The sequence below is a fragment of the Nanorana parkeri genome, unplaced genomic scaffold (genome assembly GCF_000935625.1).
Source record: "Nanorana parkeri isolate BGI_ZX_2015 unplaced genomic scaffold, ASM93562v1 scaffold717, whole genome shotgun sequence".
Lineage (NCBI taxonomy): Eukaryota > Metazoa > Chordata > Amphibia > Anura > Dicroglossidae > Nanorana > Nanorana parkeri.
The window spans coordinates 375,589-395,284 of NW_017306985.1; the positions used below are offsets into that span (position 1 = coordinate 375,589).

The following is a 19,696-nucleotide window of genomic DNA, read 5'->3' on the forward strand; positions in this document are numbered from 1 at the left end:
TTTTTTTGCCTTGACAAATGCTTTAACATGGCCATCTGTCTGGGCTGTGACGTATGTATGCATCTCTAACCTGTCTATAAACTTGTTTATGCTTTGTTAATGTATTGTGCGATCTGAGATAAACTCCACCTTTAGGAATACATATCAAGCTGTTAAAGACTCTTCTTATGGCCACATATGCTGAGGAATAATGCAGTGGAGGTATCGGAGTGTTCTTTTAACAGACACAGGTCAGTTTACATCAGATTACCCCCGATTCGCCACAATCAGGTCCAGTGAAACGGAACACTGTTAAGTTTGTTTTGCCAGACCCGGCCAGAGTTGGGGCAACCAGGTGTAAATGGACAGCAGCCTGTTTACACACGGCTGCCCATAGACTAGCACTGGACATCCGATCGGGACCGCCTGAAAAACTGCCCCATGTGAAAGGGGCCTTACGCTATGCATAATGTTTTGTTGTAAGGTACCAAGATAGCAAATATCTAATAACATTCCTCATTATATACATACAGTAGGGTTTTTCGGTATTGAGTACGAGAACCAATATTCTAGCGAAAGAACACCGACTTCAGAGGCTGCCTGGCTTCCTGACCAATCAGGAAGCTGGGCAGAGAGTTATGAGGTGCCGTCTGGCTTCCTGATTGGCCAGGAAGCCAGGCTGCCTAGCAACAAGTGAAACCAGCTTCCAAGCCAATCAGGAAGCCTGGAGGCGGGTCATAACCCACCACCCGGTTTCCTGATTGGCTAGGAAGCCGCCTTTACTTGTTTCTAGGCTGCCTGGCTTCCTGACCAATCAGGAAGCCGGGCAGAGAGTCATGTGGTGCCGTCCGGCTTCCGTATTGTTTAGGAAGCCAGGCTGCCTAGCAACACGTGAAGTTGGCTTCCTAGCCAATCAGGAAGCCGGGAGGCGGGTCATAACCCACCACCCGGCTTCCTCATTGGAAAGGAAGCCGACTCCATGCTTTCTCGGCACTGTTGGTCAGAGGGAGATCTACCTCTGACCGGAAGTTCCGGTATCAGAGGTAAGTATCAGAGCATTTGGGCGAGTATGAGTGCTTGCCCAAATACTCGGTATAGGCACCGATACCAATACTGGTATTGGTATCGGTGCATCCCTAACATACAGCAATCAAGTGACCTTTCAAACAGCATTTAACTGTTGGTTGGACAATCCAGAATTGACGTGGTAAATAATTATGTGTTTGTGCAGACATCTGTCATGTTTGTAAAAGACATCTTATCTTCACTTCCTGTATGTTGATCAGCACATTGTGTGCCAACCAAGCCGCCATATTCTACACCAGCATGAAGACATACAAATATCTTAGATGGGAATCTCAATGCATTAAATGCAAGGAGAATATCAGTGTTGTAATAAGAGCAGAGAGAGTAAGTCTGCCAGGCTGGAACCATGCTATTCAAACAACACTTACCACAACACTAACAAACGTTATTGTAAAGTATTTATGTGCTCTGACTTTGTTTGCCCTGCGGCCTCTGCATGCTTTGACTATTTAAACCATAGTAGAGCAGAAACGTCGTGGACGAGACAACTGCCAAAAGGTGAGATTTTACTCTTTTGTGAATAGACCTGTAAGTCTTAATTCAGGCTTTTGTATTTGGTACCTGATTGAGAGATTTTTGTAAATATGGAGTCCCCATGCGGTCAGCGAATTGTCGATAAGAAGGGTGCGACAAGAAAAACTTCCTCTCAGCTGCCAATGCTGCTTGGATATCTTTCTTACCATCGATGTCCTTCTGGCTTCTGTTTACAACTCCAATATAACCTGTAGAAGATTAGGTCAGAGATGATGGCAAGTCTAGCCATAATAAATAACCTTTTCCAATTGTTGGAGAAGATAAAAGAAATACTTTACCATAAAGACCAAAGCTCCATCCCTACTACCACCTCCATGACATATGAAATTTGGTTTTATGCTGAGTAACAGAATTGCCTGTGCTGCTTTGTCCAAACATGTAAAAGGTCAGTTGACACCAATAATTACAGTATAATGCACTGCTCAATTATTAAAAAGGCGATTAAAGGTTATATATACTATTTTCCAGAATGAACTTCTACACTTGGGAGTTTTCCCCTTTTTATATTTATTCATTTATAATATTTATTTATTTATTTCATTTACAAGTAATACGTTAATGACTATAAAACAGCACATTTCACATTAGTCAACTCTTTGTATGCACTGATTAGTAATTTAAAGCCGTTTTATTCACTATTATAGTTATAAGATGTAAATATCATCACAAATTACGAGAATGATTATAAATTGTTATTTTAATTATTATTATTTGTAATTTACAATATTTATAACTAGTATAACTGGGTAGAATAGCCCTTATTATAAACTAAGTTATAGATATTATGTATAAAATAAGGGCTATGTGGAAATAGCATATTATTTTTTTGTTTGAATATGTATTTGTGGTGTTATATGTTATAAATGGTGATTATTGTTTGGAAAATTAATAAATATATATTAAACAAACAAAAAAAAAAGGCACTGAGGGGGTCCAGTAAGGGAGGTCACTTCCTTGGGGTCTCAGAGTTTTAAAAGGTAGATTTGAACCATAGGTAGCCCTCTAAATACCCGGCCAATGAAAAGTGTCTGAGTTGGGTGGAAAATCTTGGCCAAACAGTGACTGCATTGTATCAGATGCCATTAACCTATTACTGCTGGAGACGACACCATGCGGCAACCATATTATTTCATATAATTTGTCTGTGCTCTAAAATGATCCCTTTCCGGAAAAGGGTGGCCTCCATCTGTGAGCAAACTCTGAGGTATTCTTTTTCTATACCTAAGGCTGTGGCCCATAATTTTCTCTTGGGCCCACCCATCTCTGGCCTTGACCTTTCAAGGAGGATGCTGGTCATTCATATTTTGGAAGGTGGAAGTGGGCTCCTTTACTAGAGGATTTACTGAATTATACTAAAAGGTATGCCGGTTGGAGGACTCAACAGCAAGAACTAGAGCAGTCCATTTCCTATGGGATACACCTCCTTTTGGGTCACAGAGCTGGCTCCTTCCAGCCTTTCTGTATTATTTACTCCATCACGTAATAGTAGATCAGGGAACAACATGTTTGTTTTAATTGTAACTTTTAATATATTCTAGGATTGGCAACTTGTTGACTTCTGGGCTTTGTGTGAAGATATACTGTATGAAGGTTTTATCCTCTAGATTGTTTCATATTATAAAACCTCAAAAAAATACAGTTAAAATCAATAACAAATCAATAAATAAATGTTAACTTCTCTTTACTGCTCAAAGATTTGTAAATCTTTTCAGTCAGTCCTGAGTTCTATGCACCCTTGACATACCGCATAGCTAGGTCTGTGACGTCACTTTCCCACTGCAGTCAAGCAATACAACTTGGTCACATACCCAACCCCAGGTCGTTAACTGGATGTGGAGGAGCATCCCCACAGTTATGAGAGCATTAATCTACTTATTGCCTCTATCAGCAAACTCACAGTTTTTGACTAACGGCCTTGTAAAATACAAAAATACAGGCTCAGTCCTGTTGTGAGGGAGATAACAGTAAGCTTACATAAAGGCAGATTTTGGTAATTAAACTGTAGTTCAATATTTTACTTAATAATAAATGGTGATTGTTTACATCTTTCTATAGTTTAGCGTTAAGAGTTTTAGAAATATTTACCCTCTAATTGAACACATATAATTTTGCATATAATAATTATAGAGGAATTGCTTTGGGTGTAGAAGTAATACACTTGCGTGATGGAAAATTTGTCCTCACCTCTCCGCAAGGGTAAAAGCTTATTTTCCAAGACATCTCTGGCATCTGTCCCTTCATCCATCAGGTCAAGTTTGGTTATGACACCAATTGTGCGTAGTCCTGCATAAAAGATACAATAAAGGAGTTATCTTGTTATACCTTTATTTATTAAGAATATATTTCACAAAGCTACACATATAACACAATGCATCTCATGCATCAGACCCTTCGGTCTCTCCATCAATCTTTCCAAAAACGACTCCAACTTTGCTACACTCCATCTGCTGAGAAAAAACTAAGGGTTACCATAGTTAATTGCCTAAACAAGACAAGTTTTAAAAAAAACAAATGTCTAACATGTTCGACCTCTCGAAACCTGCAACTCTGGTTGAAAGTAAGGCAACTGTGCAACTGTTACCAATTCTGTCTTATGGGAGAAAAAAACATTCTTTCATGATCCCCCAAGATCGGTTGACTTGATTGCCTCAATCAACATCTTTTACTTTGTTACAATTTATATTTTGTTGTCTAATAAAATGAGGGACAACTCAAAGGAATGTTACCTGTCCTATGGTATCTTATGGTTTGTTGTCCCTACCTTAGTGTTACAAACTATTTTAGGCAGAAGCAATATAACCTAGTAGGATGTTTTCAGTTGTGTAAGGAAATTATATCACCCACACAAAACCCATACAAAGTCTACATGGAGACTGCTCAATCACAAAGTAGGATCACGATGCCACAAGGTAACCATGCTAATCAATGTTCTAATGCGCTGCTATATAACCGTTCTGTGCTCATATTGCACGTGAAGTAAGACCTCCTAGAACTTTACTTATGTTCACCTTGGCTACCACCAACTTTGCTCAGTTAGTCTTGCTCAGGAGGCAGGAAGCAGACAGAGGCAGTACGTGGATTCTTGCTGCTTTCTGCTGTCTGAAAGGCTAGAGGTCTTCCCAGGGCTTTCCATGAAAACACACTCATTGCCTTATGAAAGAATGTTTATCGTTTTGTACATATTTTTTATTTAAGTTAAAAAAATAAACATTTTAGGAATATTTTAACCTTTTTTTCTATTTCATATTTACCACATGTAACCTTGTAACCTGCGTGCATTGCAAATGAGTCAAATGTCGATTACCACTTGGCTGTAAACAATCTACAATTTGATATGCTTTTTAGAATAATAGGTAAGAGAAGGAACACTCTACCAATTCCCCTCCAATTCATATGGCTCTGTATGAAGTTTAATTTAAAAGTAAGCAGCCACTACCACTGCTAGGACTTCTTAATAGAAAGTCCAGCAAGCTCTGCAAAGACAGTACCCTGACGGCGCCCACATTAAATGTTTACTAGCACAAGTGAGTGAGGAAACTTTTAAGATAAAATTCCTGCAAGTTTTATGCTTGTAAAATAAACATTCTATACAATTAATAGAAAATAATATAACGAACCAATGTATAAATCCATATTAAAAAAACATTTTAAAATTAAACCAATAAAACATTTTGGATTCCTTTTAGAGGAGAGTATTAGTGATTGGAAAGGGGTGTAACATACACCTCAATAGGACTGAATTCTGAAGGATTGGAATGTTAATAAGAGTAAATACATATCTACAATGCATTACAAACAACTTGCACTATCCTAAGCCAATGTTAATAAATACAGTATACTTCAGATCTGAAACAATTCCAACCAATTAATCACTAAATAAACCATGTGTAAAATAAGACATGCATCATAAATATATGCAAAGCCAGTACACGTTTCAAATGAAAACAGGCAAACATGAAGTCATTTCTGGGCTGGTTTCTAAGCATACCGTGAGGATCCACTTCTTTGGCAATTTTCAAGGCATCAGAGTTTGCCAGATCTGAATTAGCTGGAGACACAGCTAGAATGAGGCAATTCTCCTTAGTGACAAATTGCATCAACATGTCACGGATCTGAAACTCAATGTCCACAGGCTGGTCACCAACTGGAACTTTGGTCATACCCGGAAGATCAACCAGAGTCAGGTTAAGCACTGAAAACAAAGCATAAATGAGCTAAAATTATTATACAAATTATGAAATAGGCTTTCATTTAAACATGCTGGTGCTAGTCATTTTGCGGTTTGTACCCCCAACATGCTTGAAAACCGATGCTTCTTTCTTTATCAGGCAGTAATAGGGCAACTCAGTACTTGGTTTGGGCCCCTTTTGCAGCACTTACTGCAATTACTTTTGCACGATATTCTAATTATTCGAGTTTCACCTGTACATATACACACAGTTGTGTGAAAGGGTGTTGGCCACCTTCCTGATCTCTCATTGTTTTGCATATACACACAGCTGTGTGAAAAAGTGTTTGCCCCCTAAACCTAATAACTGGTTGGTCCACCCTTAGCAGCAAGAACTGCAATCAAGCGTTTGCGATAACTTGCAATGAGTCTGTTACAGCGCTGTACAGAAATTTTGGTCCACTCATCTTTGCAGAATTGTTGTAATTCAGCCACATTGGAAGGTTTTCGAGCATGAACCGCCTTTTTAAGGTCATGCCACAGCATCTCAATAGGATTCAGGTCAGAACTTTGACAGGGCCACTCCAAAGTCTTCATTTTGTTTTTCTTCAGCCATTCAGAGGTGGACATGCTGGTGTGTTTTGGATTATTGCCCTGCTGCAGAACCCACGTTCACTTCAGCTTGAGGTCACAAACAGATGGCCGCACATTATCCTTCAGGATTTTTTGGTAGACAGCAGAATTCATGGTTCCATTTATCACAGCAAGTCTTCCATGTCCTGAAGCAGCAAAACAGCCCCAGACCCAGGCCCGGATTCCCCACAAGGCCACCGAGGCCCGGCCTCGGGGCGGCAGGGCGCAGAGGGGCGGCAGCGTTGTCCTTGTGGGGAAGTTGCCCTCTCTACATTCAGTCCTGCTTTGCACAAGCAGGACTAAATGTGGAGTGAGGCAGACGATTTTTCGTTTACATGTGATATTGGCGATGTCGCCGATTTCACATATAAACAGTGTGCAGCCTTCTCCCCCCTGCACTTACCTCTCTCCTTTGGTTCCGTCCTCCGCCGCCGAGTAGTAGCACTAAAGTTAGGTGGAAAAAAAATGAAATTTATAAAAAAATTAAATAAATTAAAAAAATGAAATAATTTAAAAAAAGGTAATTAAAAAGTAAAAAAAGAAACAAATTAAAAAATAAGAAAATACTTTATCAGATGTCATATCGTGACAATATGACGATATGATACGCTCTTACGCCTCGCTGAGGCAGATCGTTCTTTGCAGCACTTTATTGTGAGCCAGGCACAATGTAAAGAAGCACCCCAAAGGTGTGTACCCATGTCGTCCTGAGTTCAGACACGGTGGGTTGAATTACCCTGGGCATTATTCAACCCAAGAAAGAATGGCACTGGACCATGGTGAGTTTACCACAAACATCTCTGGTGAGATGAGTATTGTAGGCACATGCTGGGTGGAATCCCACACAAACAAAGGGTGAGAATGAAACCTAGGAACGCATCAGTATAATGTAAAGAAGCTAACCAGATAGTCAAGGGTAACAGGACAGAATTACAGTTACTGATTCACCTGTTTTAATAAAATATGCCAGATCCCACAGGCTGGTTGACCTACCATTTGGAGAATAGACACGAAGGTTTATTGGCACAGGAGAAATGCCCTTGTTTGTTCCAGTGATCCGATCAGTTTCAGCCTCGATTTCCAGTCTGATCTCTTCAAAATCTGTAAACTTCTTTCCCTTGCAGTGCAGAAACTCCCCATGTTCTACAAAATATTAAGATGACATCAAATGAAAGCCTCACATATACGTCACCATAATGATAACATTCAGTAGAACACTACACAGAGAAGTTATTTATGAAATGCCTTGCATTGTAAAAGAAGATGCATCCCCTATTTCAGAGGTGCCCATTAGGTAGAACTTGATCTGCCAGTAGCTCTCAAAGCTGATGCTGGTAGATCACGAAAAGTGTGAATGGTGGCCCCTTTTGGTATATTTATTTAGCTGTGCACACATGATTACCCATTAGCCTTGACTCTGCTGAGCCAAGCTCCCTGACACCTTTCTGTTGGATACTAGTGGTTGAAGTGCTATGTATTACATCAAAGAATATTAGTATACACAGCCTGTTGCACTGCACTGCTTGCAAAATACAGCAAGGTGAGCCTGGAGACAGCGCTGGGAGAGACAGCCAGGAAAGAGAGCGCGAGGAGAGACAGCCAGGGGAGAGAGCAAGGAGAGACAGCCAAGAGAGCGAAGAGAGACAGCCAGGAGAGAAAACGAGTAATGACAGCCAGGAGAGAGAGAGAGCGAGGAAAGACAGCCAGGAGAGAGAGAGAGCGAGACAGCCAGGAGGATGAGCAAGGAGAGACAGCCAGAAAAGAGAGCAAGGAGAGACAGCCAGGAAAGAGAGCAAGGAGAGAGAGAGCAAGGGAGTTTTTTTTTTGTTGGTAGATCTCATGTAGCTCCTCAAAGTAGATCTTAAAACAAAAATTGTGGGCACCCCTGCCCTATTTACTAAGGGAGTACTAGTATTCAAGAAGTTAATGCAATATGTAGGCATAAATTTTAATATTTTGCGGGGTAAGCATTGCACCCTTCACATTAAAGGAGAACTATGGGGTTAAGGCTTTTCCCCATAGTTCACCTTAGCTCAGTATAACGCGAGCTGTAGCTCGCTGTATACTGAGACGCCGCAGTATGCCGCGAGCTAAATAAACTCCCATGCATGCATGGGAGTTAAGTGTAGGAGCGTCAGTTGTCCCCGCACTTCCTCCTGTTCACGAGTTGCAGGTACCTGTGTGTGTGTCCATCCCACTGGAGACCCCGCACAGCCCTGGTGAGACTCTACACAGTCCTGTTGAGGCCCCATGCACCTCTAGTGTGACTCTGCATAGCCTCCTGAGACCCCATACAGCCCCCCTGAGGCCCCACACAGCCCTGGTCAGTCCTGGTCAGACTCTGCACTCTTAATCCCACTAACAACAAATACACCTATAAATAAATAAAAGACATTGAGGGAAATTATCAAAACTGGAGCAGACAAAATCTGGAGCAGCTGTGCATGGCAGCCAATCAGATTCTCTCTTTCATTTTCAAACCTTAACTGAACAAACTGAAGAAGGAAGCTGATTGGTTGCAATGGGCAACTGCTCCAGATTTTGTCTGCTCCAGTTTTGATAAATTCCCCCCATTAATTCTACAGCACAGCGAGAGCAGAATCATGAAATAGTCAGGTACTCTAACCTCAGGAAAATTGCAATATAGAGATCTGAAGTGACTGAATCCAGCAAGAACTACAAAATTCAGCTGGACATTGCGTGAAAGGAAAAAAGTAATGGAAATGTATGTACATTAGATTCAGCTGGGTAAAATTATTATTATTCAAGATTTAGGCTAGGTTCACTCCTGCACTACACCGCACGACACCCGGGATGCACGTCCCGGGATCGTGCGGTCCTGTACAATGCAGGCAGCGAATTCGCTGCCCCATTGATTTCAAGGGGGTGACATCCACGCGGCAATCGCAGAAAAAAGGTACAAGTACCTTTTTTTGTGATACGCGGCTGTTTTATCGTGTTCGGAAGCAACACGACTGGTGTGCCATTAGAAAATAATGGCACCCAAAGCGCGATCGGTTGACACCTTGGCGACTCCTGACGCACGATTGCCGCACGGTAAGGTGTCGCCAAGGTGTGAACCTAGTCTTATAGTGCCTACAGTTTGCTTTAGCGCTTTCCAATATAATATATATCTAAAGTAGCATTAATAGAAGAGTGATTATTTCACATACATGGTGGTGATGCACATTCCAAAAAACTGTTATTTAATCCGAATCAGAAACAAGATTACAATGAGAAGAATAAAGGTTTTTTTTTCCCAAATACATGTGAGCATATTGCATTGCAAAGCTGAAATGGAGCCCCACAAGTGTGAAGGGGTGCTTTATCCCAGCTACATCCAGAGTAACATTGGGAACATTCCTGGACAAAATCATATCTAGGAGAAAGAAGGGATACAAGGCTATTGCAGAAAGATAGTGAGAGAGAAGGATGGAGGAAAGTTGGAAGTCGCCCACTTGTAGGTGGATGCTGCTGGTGTGAGTAGAGATCGGTCCCTCTTCTCTGCTGCAGCTCGAGACGAGGAGGAAGTGCGGGAACAACTGATGCTCCTTCTACAGTCCACAGAGCAGGCGGCAGGAGTTACTATGAGGTGCTCCACAGAGGGCACATGGCAGTGGTGACAGCTACGGACACAGTGCTGGCTGATGGCTTCCGAAGTCAGCATGCACCGCAGAAAAAAGGGGACAGGGCTAAAAATTAAGCGCCTGAATCCCCGTCTATACCGATGCATCTATCTGTGGTTTGTCTGCATGGCCAGTGCTACAATTTCTCCGCCCCGGCGCCCTTAGGCGGCTACTTGTGCTGCCTTACTTTAACGCCGGCCCTTGTGCCAGGAAATTGCATCACTGGAGGAGAGTATTAACCCCTTCGTGACGGGAGACGTACAGTGTACGTCCCGTCACAAAGTGGCTATATGACTGGCCACGTACACTGTACGTGCCGAGTTATATTAGCCTCTGTAATGCTGGTAACTGCTGATTCTCAGCAGTTCCAGTCATTAATTAATGCCTCACTATTGAGACATTCATTAATGAAATAGTTAAGCTTTTTTAAAAGCTTCTTTCTTTCATTAATGAAAGAATGAAGCCTTTACATTCAGATACGGGTTCGCTAAATAGCGATCCCGTATCTGACAGCTGAAGATAGCACAGAGGTAGCAGTGACTCACCTCTCTGCTATTCGTTTTGACAGCTGGAGAGCCTGGCCCGATGTTAAATGATACATTTCCAGCACTAGATACAAAATGTATCTCTTGAGTGAAATGTATCAGTTTTGATCGTCTAGGAACGATCAAAGACCTTTAGTGAGATCTGATTCTGACATGCTGTCAGGATCAGTCTCTAAAGTTATTATTAGCTGTTCCTAAGCTTGGAGCAGCCTGATAATAACTAAAAATTGTAAAAAGTTAATTTATTAAGCAGTCATAGTGATTGCTTGATATAAACTGACAAAAAAAAAAAATCTTTTTTTTTTACACTTATTTTTTTTACAAAACTTGCTGCTGTGGAAGAATCACACAGCAAAAATGTAAAAAGTGTGTCAGTCATTTAGGAACAGAAACTAAAAACTAGCTCAGTCATGAAGGGGTTAAAGGCATTCGTTCACCTTTAAAGTCCATTACAAAATACAAGTATGTCTAGGATTACCCTCTCCACAGAGGGACAATGTTGCTGTGTGATTTTGCAGCAAAATAAACAGTGTTGTCACTCTATTACAGGAATATCCATTTTAATGTTTACAGCGAGATGAGACAGCCAAGCTTCACTTTCAAGAAGGAAAACTCAATGCTTGAAAACAATGCGCCATCTCTCACCATGAAATCTCTGGCTTTGTTGATCCCCAGTGGTTTTCCAGTGCGGACTGCCTTTCTTGGGCTTTGTTATGTTTTCTTTGCAATAGTTATGAGCCCTATTTATTGTGGCTTTACAGTACAATTGCATGTTGGCTCTATTTCTCCTAGTGTCTTTATTCCTTTGTCATATTTTTACTTTAGGTTTTAGTTCCTCATTCTGTCACCATCACTTTACAGACCTTCTAATGTTACAATACATTGTATTTCAGGGTTATGATACTGAATACACACATTATATATTATATACACACACAGTCATGGCCAAAAATATTGGCACCCCTGCATTTCTGTCAGATAATGTACCACTTTACAAAGAAAATTGTTGCAATTACAACTTTTTAGGCATTCTCATGTTTATTTCTTTTGTTTGTATTGGTATGACACAAAAAAAGTTGAGGCAAGAAAAACAAATCTGACACATTCCATGCAAAACTTGACTGGACAAAATTATTGGCACTTTCAATTAATATTTAGTAGCACAGCCCTTGGAAAAAATAACTTAAAGTGACATTAAACCCTCAGATTTTTTAAACATAAACCAATACTGTAATGTGTGCCTTACTGTAATCCATGGTTGTTTCCCTTCTACAGGGGTGCTAATATTTTTGGCCATGACTATTTTTGGTCCAGTACAATCTGCACAAAACAGTGCATGCAGCATTTTTGCAGATCGCACTGGACCGGAAAACGCAGGCACTAATGTGTTACGCATTCCGGTGCCGTGATCGCACTGCAGACGGGGGGGGCGAGGCTTCAGTACCATTGAGTTCAATGGACCACCACGCCCCCTCCTGCCCCAAAACAAAGTGAGCCGCCGGGTTGCGTTCCAACTACCACTGCTCTATAGGATTCAGATCTGGACTGATTGCTGGCCACTCCAGTACGTTCCAGCGCTTTGTCCGAAACCATTTCTGGCTGCTTTTTGACGTGTGCTTTGGGTCATTGTCCTGCTGTAAGACCCATGACCTCTGACGGAGACCCAACTTTCTGACACTGTGCCCTACATTGCACCCCAGAATTCTTTGGTAGTCTTCAGCTTTCATAATGCCATGCACTCAGTGAAGACATCCAGTGTCTGAAGCAGCAAAGCAACCCCAAAACATCAGTGAACCTCCACCATGTTTGACTGTAGGGACTGTATGTTTTTCTTTAAAGGCCTCATTTCTTTTTCTGAAAACAGTAGAATGATGGGCTTTACTAAAAAGCTGTCATTTTGTTTCGTCTGTCCACAGCACATTCTCCCAAAAGGATTTTGGCTTCCTCAGGAAAGTTTTGGCAAACTCCAATCTGGCTTTTTTATGTTTCTGTGTCAGCAGTGGGATCCTCCTGGGTCTCATAACATAGTGTCCCTTTTCATTCAGATGGCGACATATAGTGCGAGCTGACACAGTTGTACCATGTGCCTGAAGGTCAGCTTGAATTTGTCTGGAAGTTGATCGAGGGTCTTTATCCACCATTCCACCAATCCACTGTTGCAATCTTTGATCAATTGTTCTTTCGTCCACGTCCAGGGAGATTAGGTACAGTGCCATGGGCTGTAAATGTCTTGACAATGTCGCGCACAGTGGACAAAGGAACATTGAGATCTCTGAAGATGGACTTGTAACCTTGAGATTGTCCATGCTTTTCCACAATTTCTGTTCTCAAATCCTCAGACAATTCTTTGCTGATCTTTCTCTTCTCCATGCTCCGAGTGGCACACAGAGACACACAACAGAAAGGTTGCGTAAATTTTTCACCATTTTAACTGGTTGCCGATGTGATCTCTATATTGTCAGCAACTGTTATTGGATACAGGTGAGTTTAATTACAAATTACAGGAGCATCACAAACTTGGAATGCAATTATTTCTTCCAATTTGGAGAAGGTGCCAATAATCTTGTCCAGTCCATTTTTGGAGTTTTGCGTGGAATGTGTCAGATATGGATTTGTTTTTCTCCGACTTTTTTGTGTCATAACAATACAAACAAAAAGAATAAACATGAGAATGCCTAAACATTTGTAATTGCAACAATTTTCTGAACAAAGTGGTGCATTATCTGACAGAAATGCAGGGGTGCCAATATTTTTGGCCATGACTGTATATATTATATATGGAATGCTCAACCTACTATGGGCATGCATGTAAACTTCGCACCATTTAAAAATGCCGACAACTATACATATTGTCTGTTGGAATGTAAAAGATATCAATGACTCTCAATTACAATATTTAAGTACTAATTTGCTACATACAAATCTGCGTAGAAACCCCCTGAAAGCACTACTCAATAAGCCTGTGCTACCCTTCTTCGAACCGAACAGTTCTTATTCCAACACATATTTATTGCCATTAGATTGGCCATTGCTAAAGCCTCGCTAACTCCAAACCTTCGCTTTGAGGCGGTCAGGAATGGACTGAACGGTATTATGATTAATGAGATACTGACTGTGATGTTAGATGATACTCACCCTAAATTTCTCTCGCTTTGGCAACCATGGATCTCTTACTCCCAACCTTCGGGCTTTCATCCTTTCCTGTTGAGCCGTTAAATCTTTGACCATGAGAGAGGAGGAGATGTGTACAGGACATTATTACAGGTGGAGGCACGTTGGATCTACAAACTAAGATCCAACATACCCCCTAGGACCTAATGGGACTTTGAGCTTTAAGCCATCCCTGGGCTACATTCATTTCTGATTTTCGGAACGAAGGTGCCCATACTCAGAGAGGGGTTTTTAAGACTTGACTTAGGATTATGGTGTGTATATACATACTTTTGAAAATATGTTTTTTACTTATAAATAAATGTTCGTTTAAAATGTAAGGAGAAATGTTGTAGATTTCAGGTTGCTAAACACTAATCTGGGAAAAGGGAAGTGGGATATAAGATCACTGCGATGGGACCATATGGGCACGGCCAGGCATGTATAGCAAATGGGGAGGGATAATTGAAACGAACCCAATACATACACAGGAAAAAAATGTTTGATACATAAATAAAGATTTAGTTTTAATTTTTTTCAAAAAATAGTTTTTTTAATCTAGATTTGTAAAACTAACAGATGGGTTTATGGTTTATTTAATATGTGGAGAATCGATTAATGTGAGAGGAGGAAGGTTGCAGTCCTGACAATCAACTCGGACGGGAGACATCGGGAGTTGTTAGGCTGCAAGTAAACAATCAGAGTGAAACCCATAAAGGAAATGCACATGGGCAGCTTAGAGTGCCCGCGCCGCTGGTGACGACCGGCGGTGAGGATACAAATAGGGAGTGATGCCCCATAAGAGGTAGCTGCAGGAGAACGGCTACACAGACCCAAACGGAGGATATACAGAAAAGGGTAAGAGATGCAGAAGGTACAAGATCATTGAAAGTTTTTGGGGGTGATATTGAGTAGGATAGAGAGGAGGATTTAAGCATATGGGGATGGAGGCTGAGAATGATCTGAGACAATAGGTATATACACAGGTATAGTGGGTGGATATGGAGTTCCAGCAGTAAATTGTTTTGCACACTTTTTTCATATGGGAGGATTGAGTATTTTGAATTTTAAAGGGGGTTTAATGGTTTGAGTTTTTTTGAATACTAAACTGCATTAATGAGGAACACACTCATTAAAAGGAGGGTTAGTAATGGAAGGTGTAATGGGTGTTTAGCAGGAGATATATGCCGGAGGGATAGGCAGGGTGGATAAGTTGCTAATTTTTCACATAATGAATGTACACATATGGTTGCAGAAAATGGTGAGTATAATCCCCTAAAAATCTCCCTGACAGACCAGAAATATTGAAAAATACAATATTAATGCCAGCAGTGACTGTAGTGCAAGATGAATGCTTGAATAACCGTTGATAAAGAGGAAAGTGCTGAAGAAGGGGTTAACATCTATTGTATCCTTTTGGTCCCACCGCAGAACCTAGGGGGTGGGGTGAGACTGGATGGTCTCCCTTTCCATTGTTAGATTCTTGCCCACCCGAGGATACCTCAGCAGGTGAGAGCTAAATGAAATCTATGCAACAATAGAAGAGTTTAACTTTCAAACCATATCTATATGAATGGACTGCAGAATAAGAACTATAAGTATAATGTTATGATACGAATAGAAAAGTGTTAATATTTCTGTGGCAGCGGAAGGCAAAACCTAAAGATAATTTGTCGGTAAAATGATATTTTATCATGTTGTATAACGATTTTTAACTGGAATAAATTAATGTTAATTTTACCAAAGATTTAAGTCTGTAGCCTCTCAAAACCCCATAATATCTAGTATACTGTGAATGCCACTGAATCTTTATGCCTTAACCCCTCGGGACTCCTCTCCTTTTCCCTGTTTCCTTTTCTTGGTCCCCTTTCTTGTCTTTCCTTCTTTTCTATACTTTGCTTGGTTTCCGCCTTTTTTTTTTATTTACTGCCTCCTCCTTTATTTCCTTTGCTAAAAAAAAAACAGACCAAAGTATACATATGCCTTCTTTTGCCTCCTACTTGCATCCTGTTGCATTTGAACTGTTGTTATGTCTATTAATATACGGCTGGATCGCCAGGCAAGGATTGCTTTATTTGATGTTTCTTACTTTCTTACTCCCTGTTCTCGGTCAATACCAAATTTTAAATGTGTTCACTTACTGCCGCAATCTGTGTTGTATTATGTGTCTACTCACTCACTCAATAAACCTTTTGTGAAACAATATTTAGCTACAGTACAATAAGCAATACCAGGCTGTGATAATATGCCTATAAGAGACACATACTTCCTCAGAAACAGTTACATTTCCCATGTTTCCACTGTATTTGTATTACTCATTATATGGTGAGGATGTGTACTTACACACGGTACTATTTCATTTCCTGTATGCAGATAAAACCCTAAAATGGGAACCTTGACAAATAAAGTCATGTCAACAGGGAGTCCACCCTGTCTTTTACCCCTCTCACCCTGTCGAATGTACAGATCTCCTGTGGATTCCTCTCTTTCAGCAGAGATTGAACTCAGACCTCTTTCCTGTTTGGGTGCCTGGTGTCCTATATTTTGTAAGACAGTGCTGATATGTTCACATGTGTAAAATGAAATAAATGTGTATTTTGCTATGCTGGTTATTGTTTCTAAAAATATTTATAACATTTACATATGGGCAGTACATTGTACTACTTCTTTTGTTATACACAGAGGATATAACGTTATGATTTTGATATTTGCATGTAAATGTCTGTATGTTGTGTGTATTTTTCACGATCTGTTCTTATTCTGTGTGTATACTGGATACTGCAAAGTGTCACGTTTCTTGTCCTGTTTGCTGGGTGTAATTCTCAGTCTATGATGTCTGCATTCTCATTGCACAATACCACTGCTCCTGCATCCTGAAAGTAATTCTTGCCATCTGTCTTCATTTGCTAACTTCCTATGGGTTCTTTCTCATATGCGTTGAGAATTTAATGAAAGAGCAACGCTGATTAACGCGCCTATAGTGTTAACAAGGCATTAATGTGGCATAAAAAATGCTTGCAAAATGCCCTGCAAGTAGGGGAGTGTGTTAAAGGGTAAAGTAATGTAGTAAAGGGAAGTGACCAGTAGTGGCCACACTTCTATATTTTTGAAGGAGTTGCAGTAGTTGGGCAGACTTGGGTCATACAATTCTGGGTATTGCTCATCTGTTTGAATTAGCCGGGCAACATTTATTTCAGACGTTCTGGATGGTACTTGCAATGCCTGGCAATGGTATGGCTGGCACTGCTAAGCTGCCACTGGTGTGGCTGGCACTGCTTTGGATGACACTGATAACATCTGGCACTACATGGGGGCATAGGTCAGGCTGTCACAGGTTGCAAGTACCTGGCTAGAAGCTGTCCACTTGGTGGCAAAACACTGGCTGTGTGCAGACAGGAAGTGGCATCTGCACCTGCTCTGTCCACTTACTCTATGATTCCCCAGTGGTTTCTGGGATTGCAAAATTTCATATGCCTCTCCTAAAACACCTGTGCAATGCTTCTTAAATGCCCAAAATATGATATAGGAGCATTGACTGAGCATTTGAGTTGCTGTTTTACATACAGCAACACAACACAAGACTAATGCCCATGTGCGAACAGCAATGGGCGGTTGCTATTGCTTTATCCCACATGAGTGTTAATAGGCGGTAGAGAGGCATTAAAAACGCTTCACTAATGCCTGGTTTTAATACACATGTGAAAGGGGCCCATGTCTGCTCAACATATTTTTTACTGAGTGTATTGGTAAGTACCCTTAAATGATGACTTAGTCACACTAAGTCACACTAAGTTTTTGTCGCAGTGCGTGTGTCACTCCCTTATCAACCTATCAATTGTACTCCCAGGTTGATATCTCTGTAAATATGGGAGAGAAGTATCCTTGTCATGTAACATTTTTGGTTTTCAGTGCATCCTTGCTAATATTCATTATGTGATGCACTGACATCCTAAGATAACTGTATTAAGGGTAACATTTTCACCACTACAATAAAAGTATGCAATTTCAATAATGTCATAAATCTCTTGATAGCCTAATATATTCTGACTAAGAAATTAGCAAGTGGTTGGCCCATGTGTTAGAATATTGGGCTACTTGCTCCTTGTTGTAGTGATCTCATTCCATCAATACAGTGGTCCTAAAATGCAGAAATGAGATACCTTTTTACCTACATCTACCCCAGTTCCATCAGTCTACGATGGTGAATTTTCTTTTTTTATAATTTCCAATTCAAACAGCTTAACAGTTCATCATTTAAGGAATTTTGACAGCATAAAAGCAATGATCTACCATGTCAAATAGTCATGTTTATGGCAGTGGCAGCTGTCTAAGATGCCAGAAGGTAATTGGCTCATGCTTGCATGGCCAATTGCCAGATTATGTCTATAAGCACTCTTACTTTCTAATGGTCCTACCTTCCCCAGCGAGACAATTGCCAATCATCTGCCTATCCATTTATTGCATGTACAAAAACTTCCATAAATCAAAATTACTCTTAGTCTATCAACTAAGATACTAAGATATAGAATTCAATTATTTCCATAATTTCCATAAACATGTAGAAAGCAAAAACGAGGCTTGTCAAGGAAACAGCAACAACAGGAAAATCTTCCAAATTTCCTGCTGCTATCAGCTGCAGACTAAGACAGTTTGGTGGATCAATTAAAACATACTTAAAAAGCCATCAATCACAGCAGTATTTATAGAAAATAATACTGTATATCCTGTCTATTGTCTTCTGTGCAGTTATGCTGAATCAGGAAAGGAAGAGCTTACCATGTATAGTAAGCAGGAGAAAAAGAGAAACAAGGTTAATGCTATTAAGCTTTAAAGTGGGACTCCAGACATTTTTTTTTTGCCAACTTACAATAGTCCAGTGTGGGTGTAATGTAAGTAGCCATATCTGATATCCAGAGGGCCACTGGGGATACTGAAAATTACTGTAGTAGTCCATGCTACATACAATGATAGCCGTGATCTTCCTGATCACAGGGAGGCGCTCGCTTGGCCCCGCTGGTATTCAGAACGCCTTGTATTATTTTTATTTTCAATGAATACAGGGCATTTTCTGATTGGCTGAGGTAGAGATCATGATGCCATCTGCCCCTCCACCTCATCCAATAAGAGAACACCTTGTATTGCTTGTAAAAAATACAAGGCCTCTTTAAACAGCAGCAGTGCCGAGCGAGTGACTCCATGTGTTCATTGTGCAGAGGGGAAGCCGCTGGAGCAGGACTCGGAAGATCACAGCTATCATTGTATGTATCATGAACTACTAAAGTCATTTTCAGCATTAGTGCCTTTTTACCACTATTTATCTTTATACTAGCATGAGAAAAAGGTAATGCAATAAATTTATGGGAAACACATAGAGGAATTTATCAAAACTGCAGAAGACAGAATCTGGAGCAGTTGCCCAAGGCAACCAATCAGCTTCTCTCTTTAGTTTGTTCAGTTAAGATTTAAAAATGAAAAAGAGAAGCTGATTGGTTGCCATGCACAGCTGCTCCGGATTTTGTCTGCTCCAGTTTTGGTAATTTCCCCTCATAGAGCCTAATGCAACACAAACAACTTTAGAAGCTAAATGGAACATGTATTTATGCAGATCTCTACCTTGGACCTAAAAGAGGGCCACTTGTAAAGAAAAGAAGAGGAGGGTTATGGGGGTGTTTTTGTTCTAAAGTAGGTACAGGCCCTCAAATATAAGGCAGTTGGAAGCTATGCTGGTCTATCAAAATGGTTCCCTTGTCTTAAGCTGAAGAGTAGGAATGAGCTGGGTTTGGTCCAAACCTGAGCTCATCTGAACCTGGAAGTTAGGCATCAATGCACAGTGACCTTTATGTCACATGACCATACTTGGTTAATTATGTTGACTTAAAGTGACACTAAAAATAAATTTGTGTCCTAACAAAAATGTATCTTATTTGTGTTTCACTTAGCTGTAGTTCCTCAGATCATCTCTGAATTGGTGCTGA

The 19,696-nt window shown here is 40.6% G+C and overlaps 1 protein-coding gene across 19 annotated transcripts in view; it reads right to left on the reverse strand.

Annotated features, from left to right (window-relative positions):
- Positions 1–19,696, reverse strand: part of DNM1 (dynamin 1) — a 142,028-nt gene that overhangs the window by 82,586 nt on the left and 39,746 nt on the right. For all 19 annotated transcript variants that reach the window (XR_001941625.1, XR_001941623.1, XR_001941624.1 and 16 more), the window contains exons 3-6: positions 7,394–7,543; positions 5,588–5,791; positions 3,784–3,882; positions 1,627–1,787 (exon numbers count right to left, since the gene is read on the reverse strand). Coding sequence is in view for 16 of the 19 variants with exons in the window: in XM_018564041.1 (XP_018419543.1) it covers positions 1,627–1,787; positions 3,784–3,882; positions 5,588–5,791; positions 7,394–7,543 (614 nt within the window). In the remaining 3 variants the exon portion in view is untranslated. The remainder of the gene's footprint in view (positions 1–1,626; positions 1,788–3,783; positions 3,883–5,587; positions 5,792–7,393; positions 7,544–19,696) is intronic.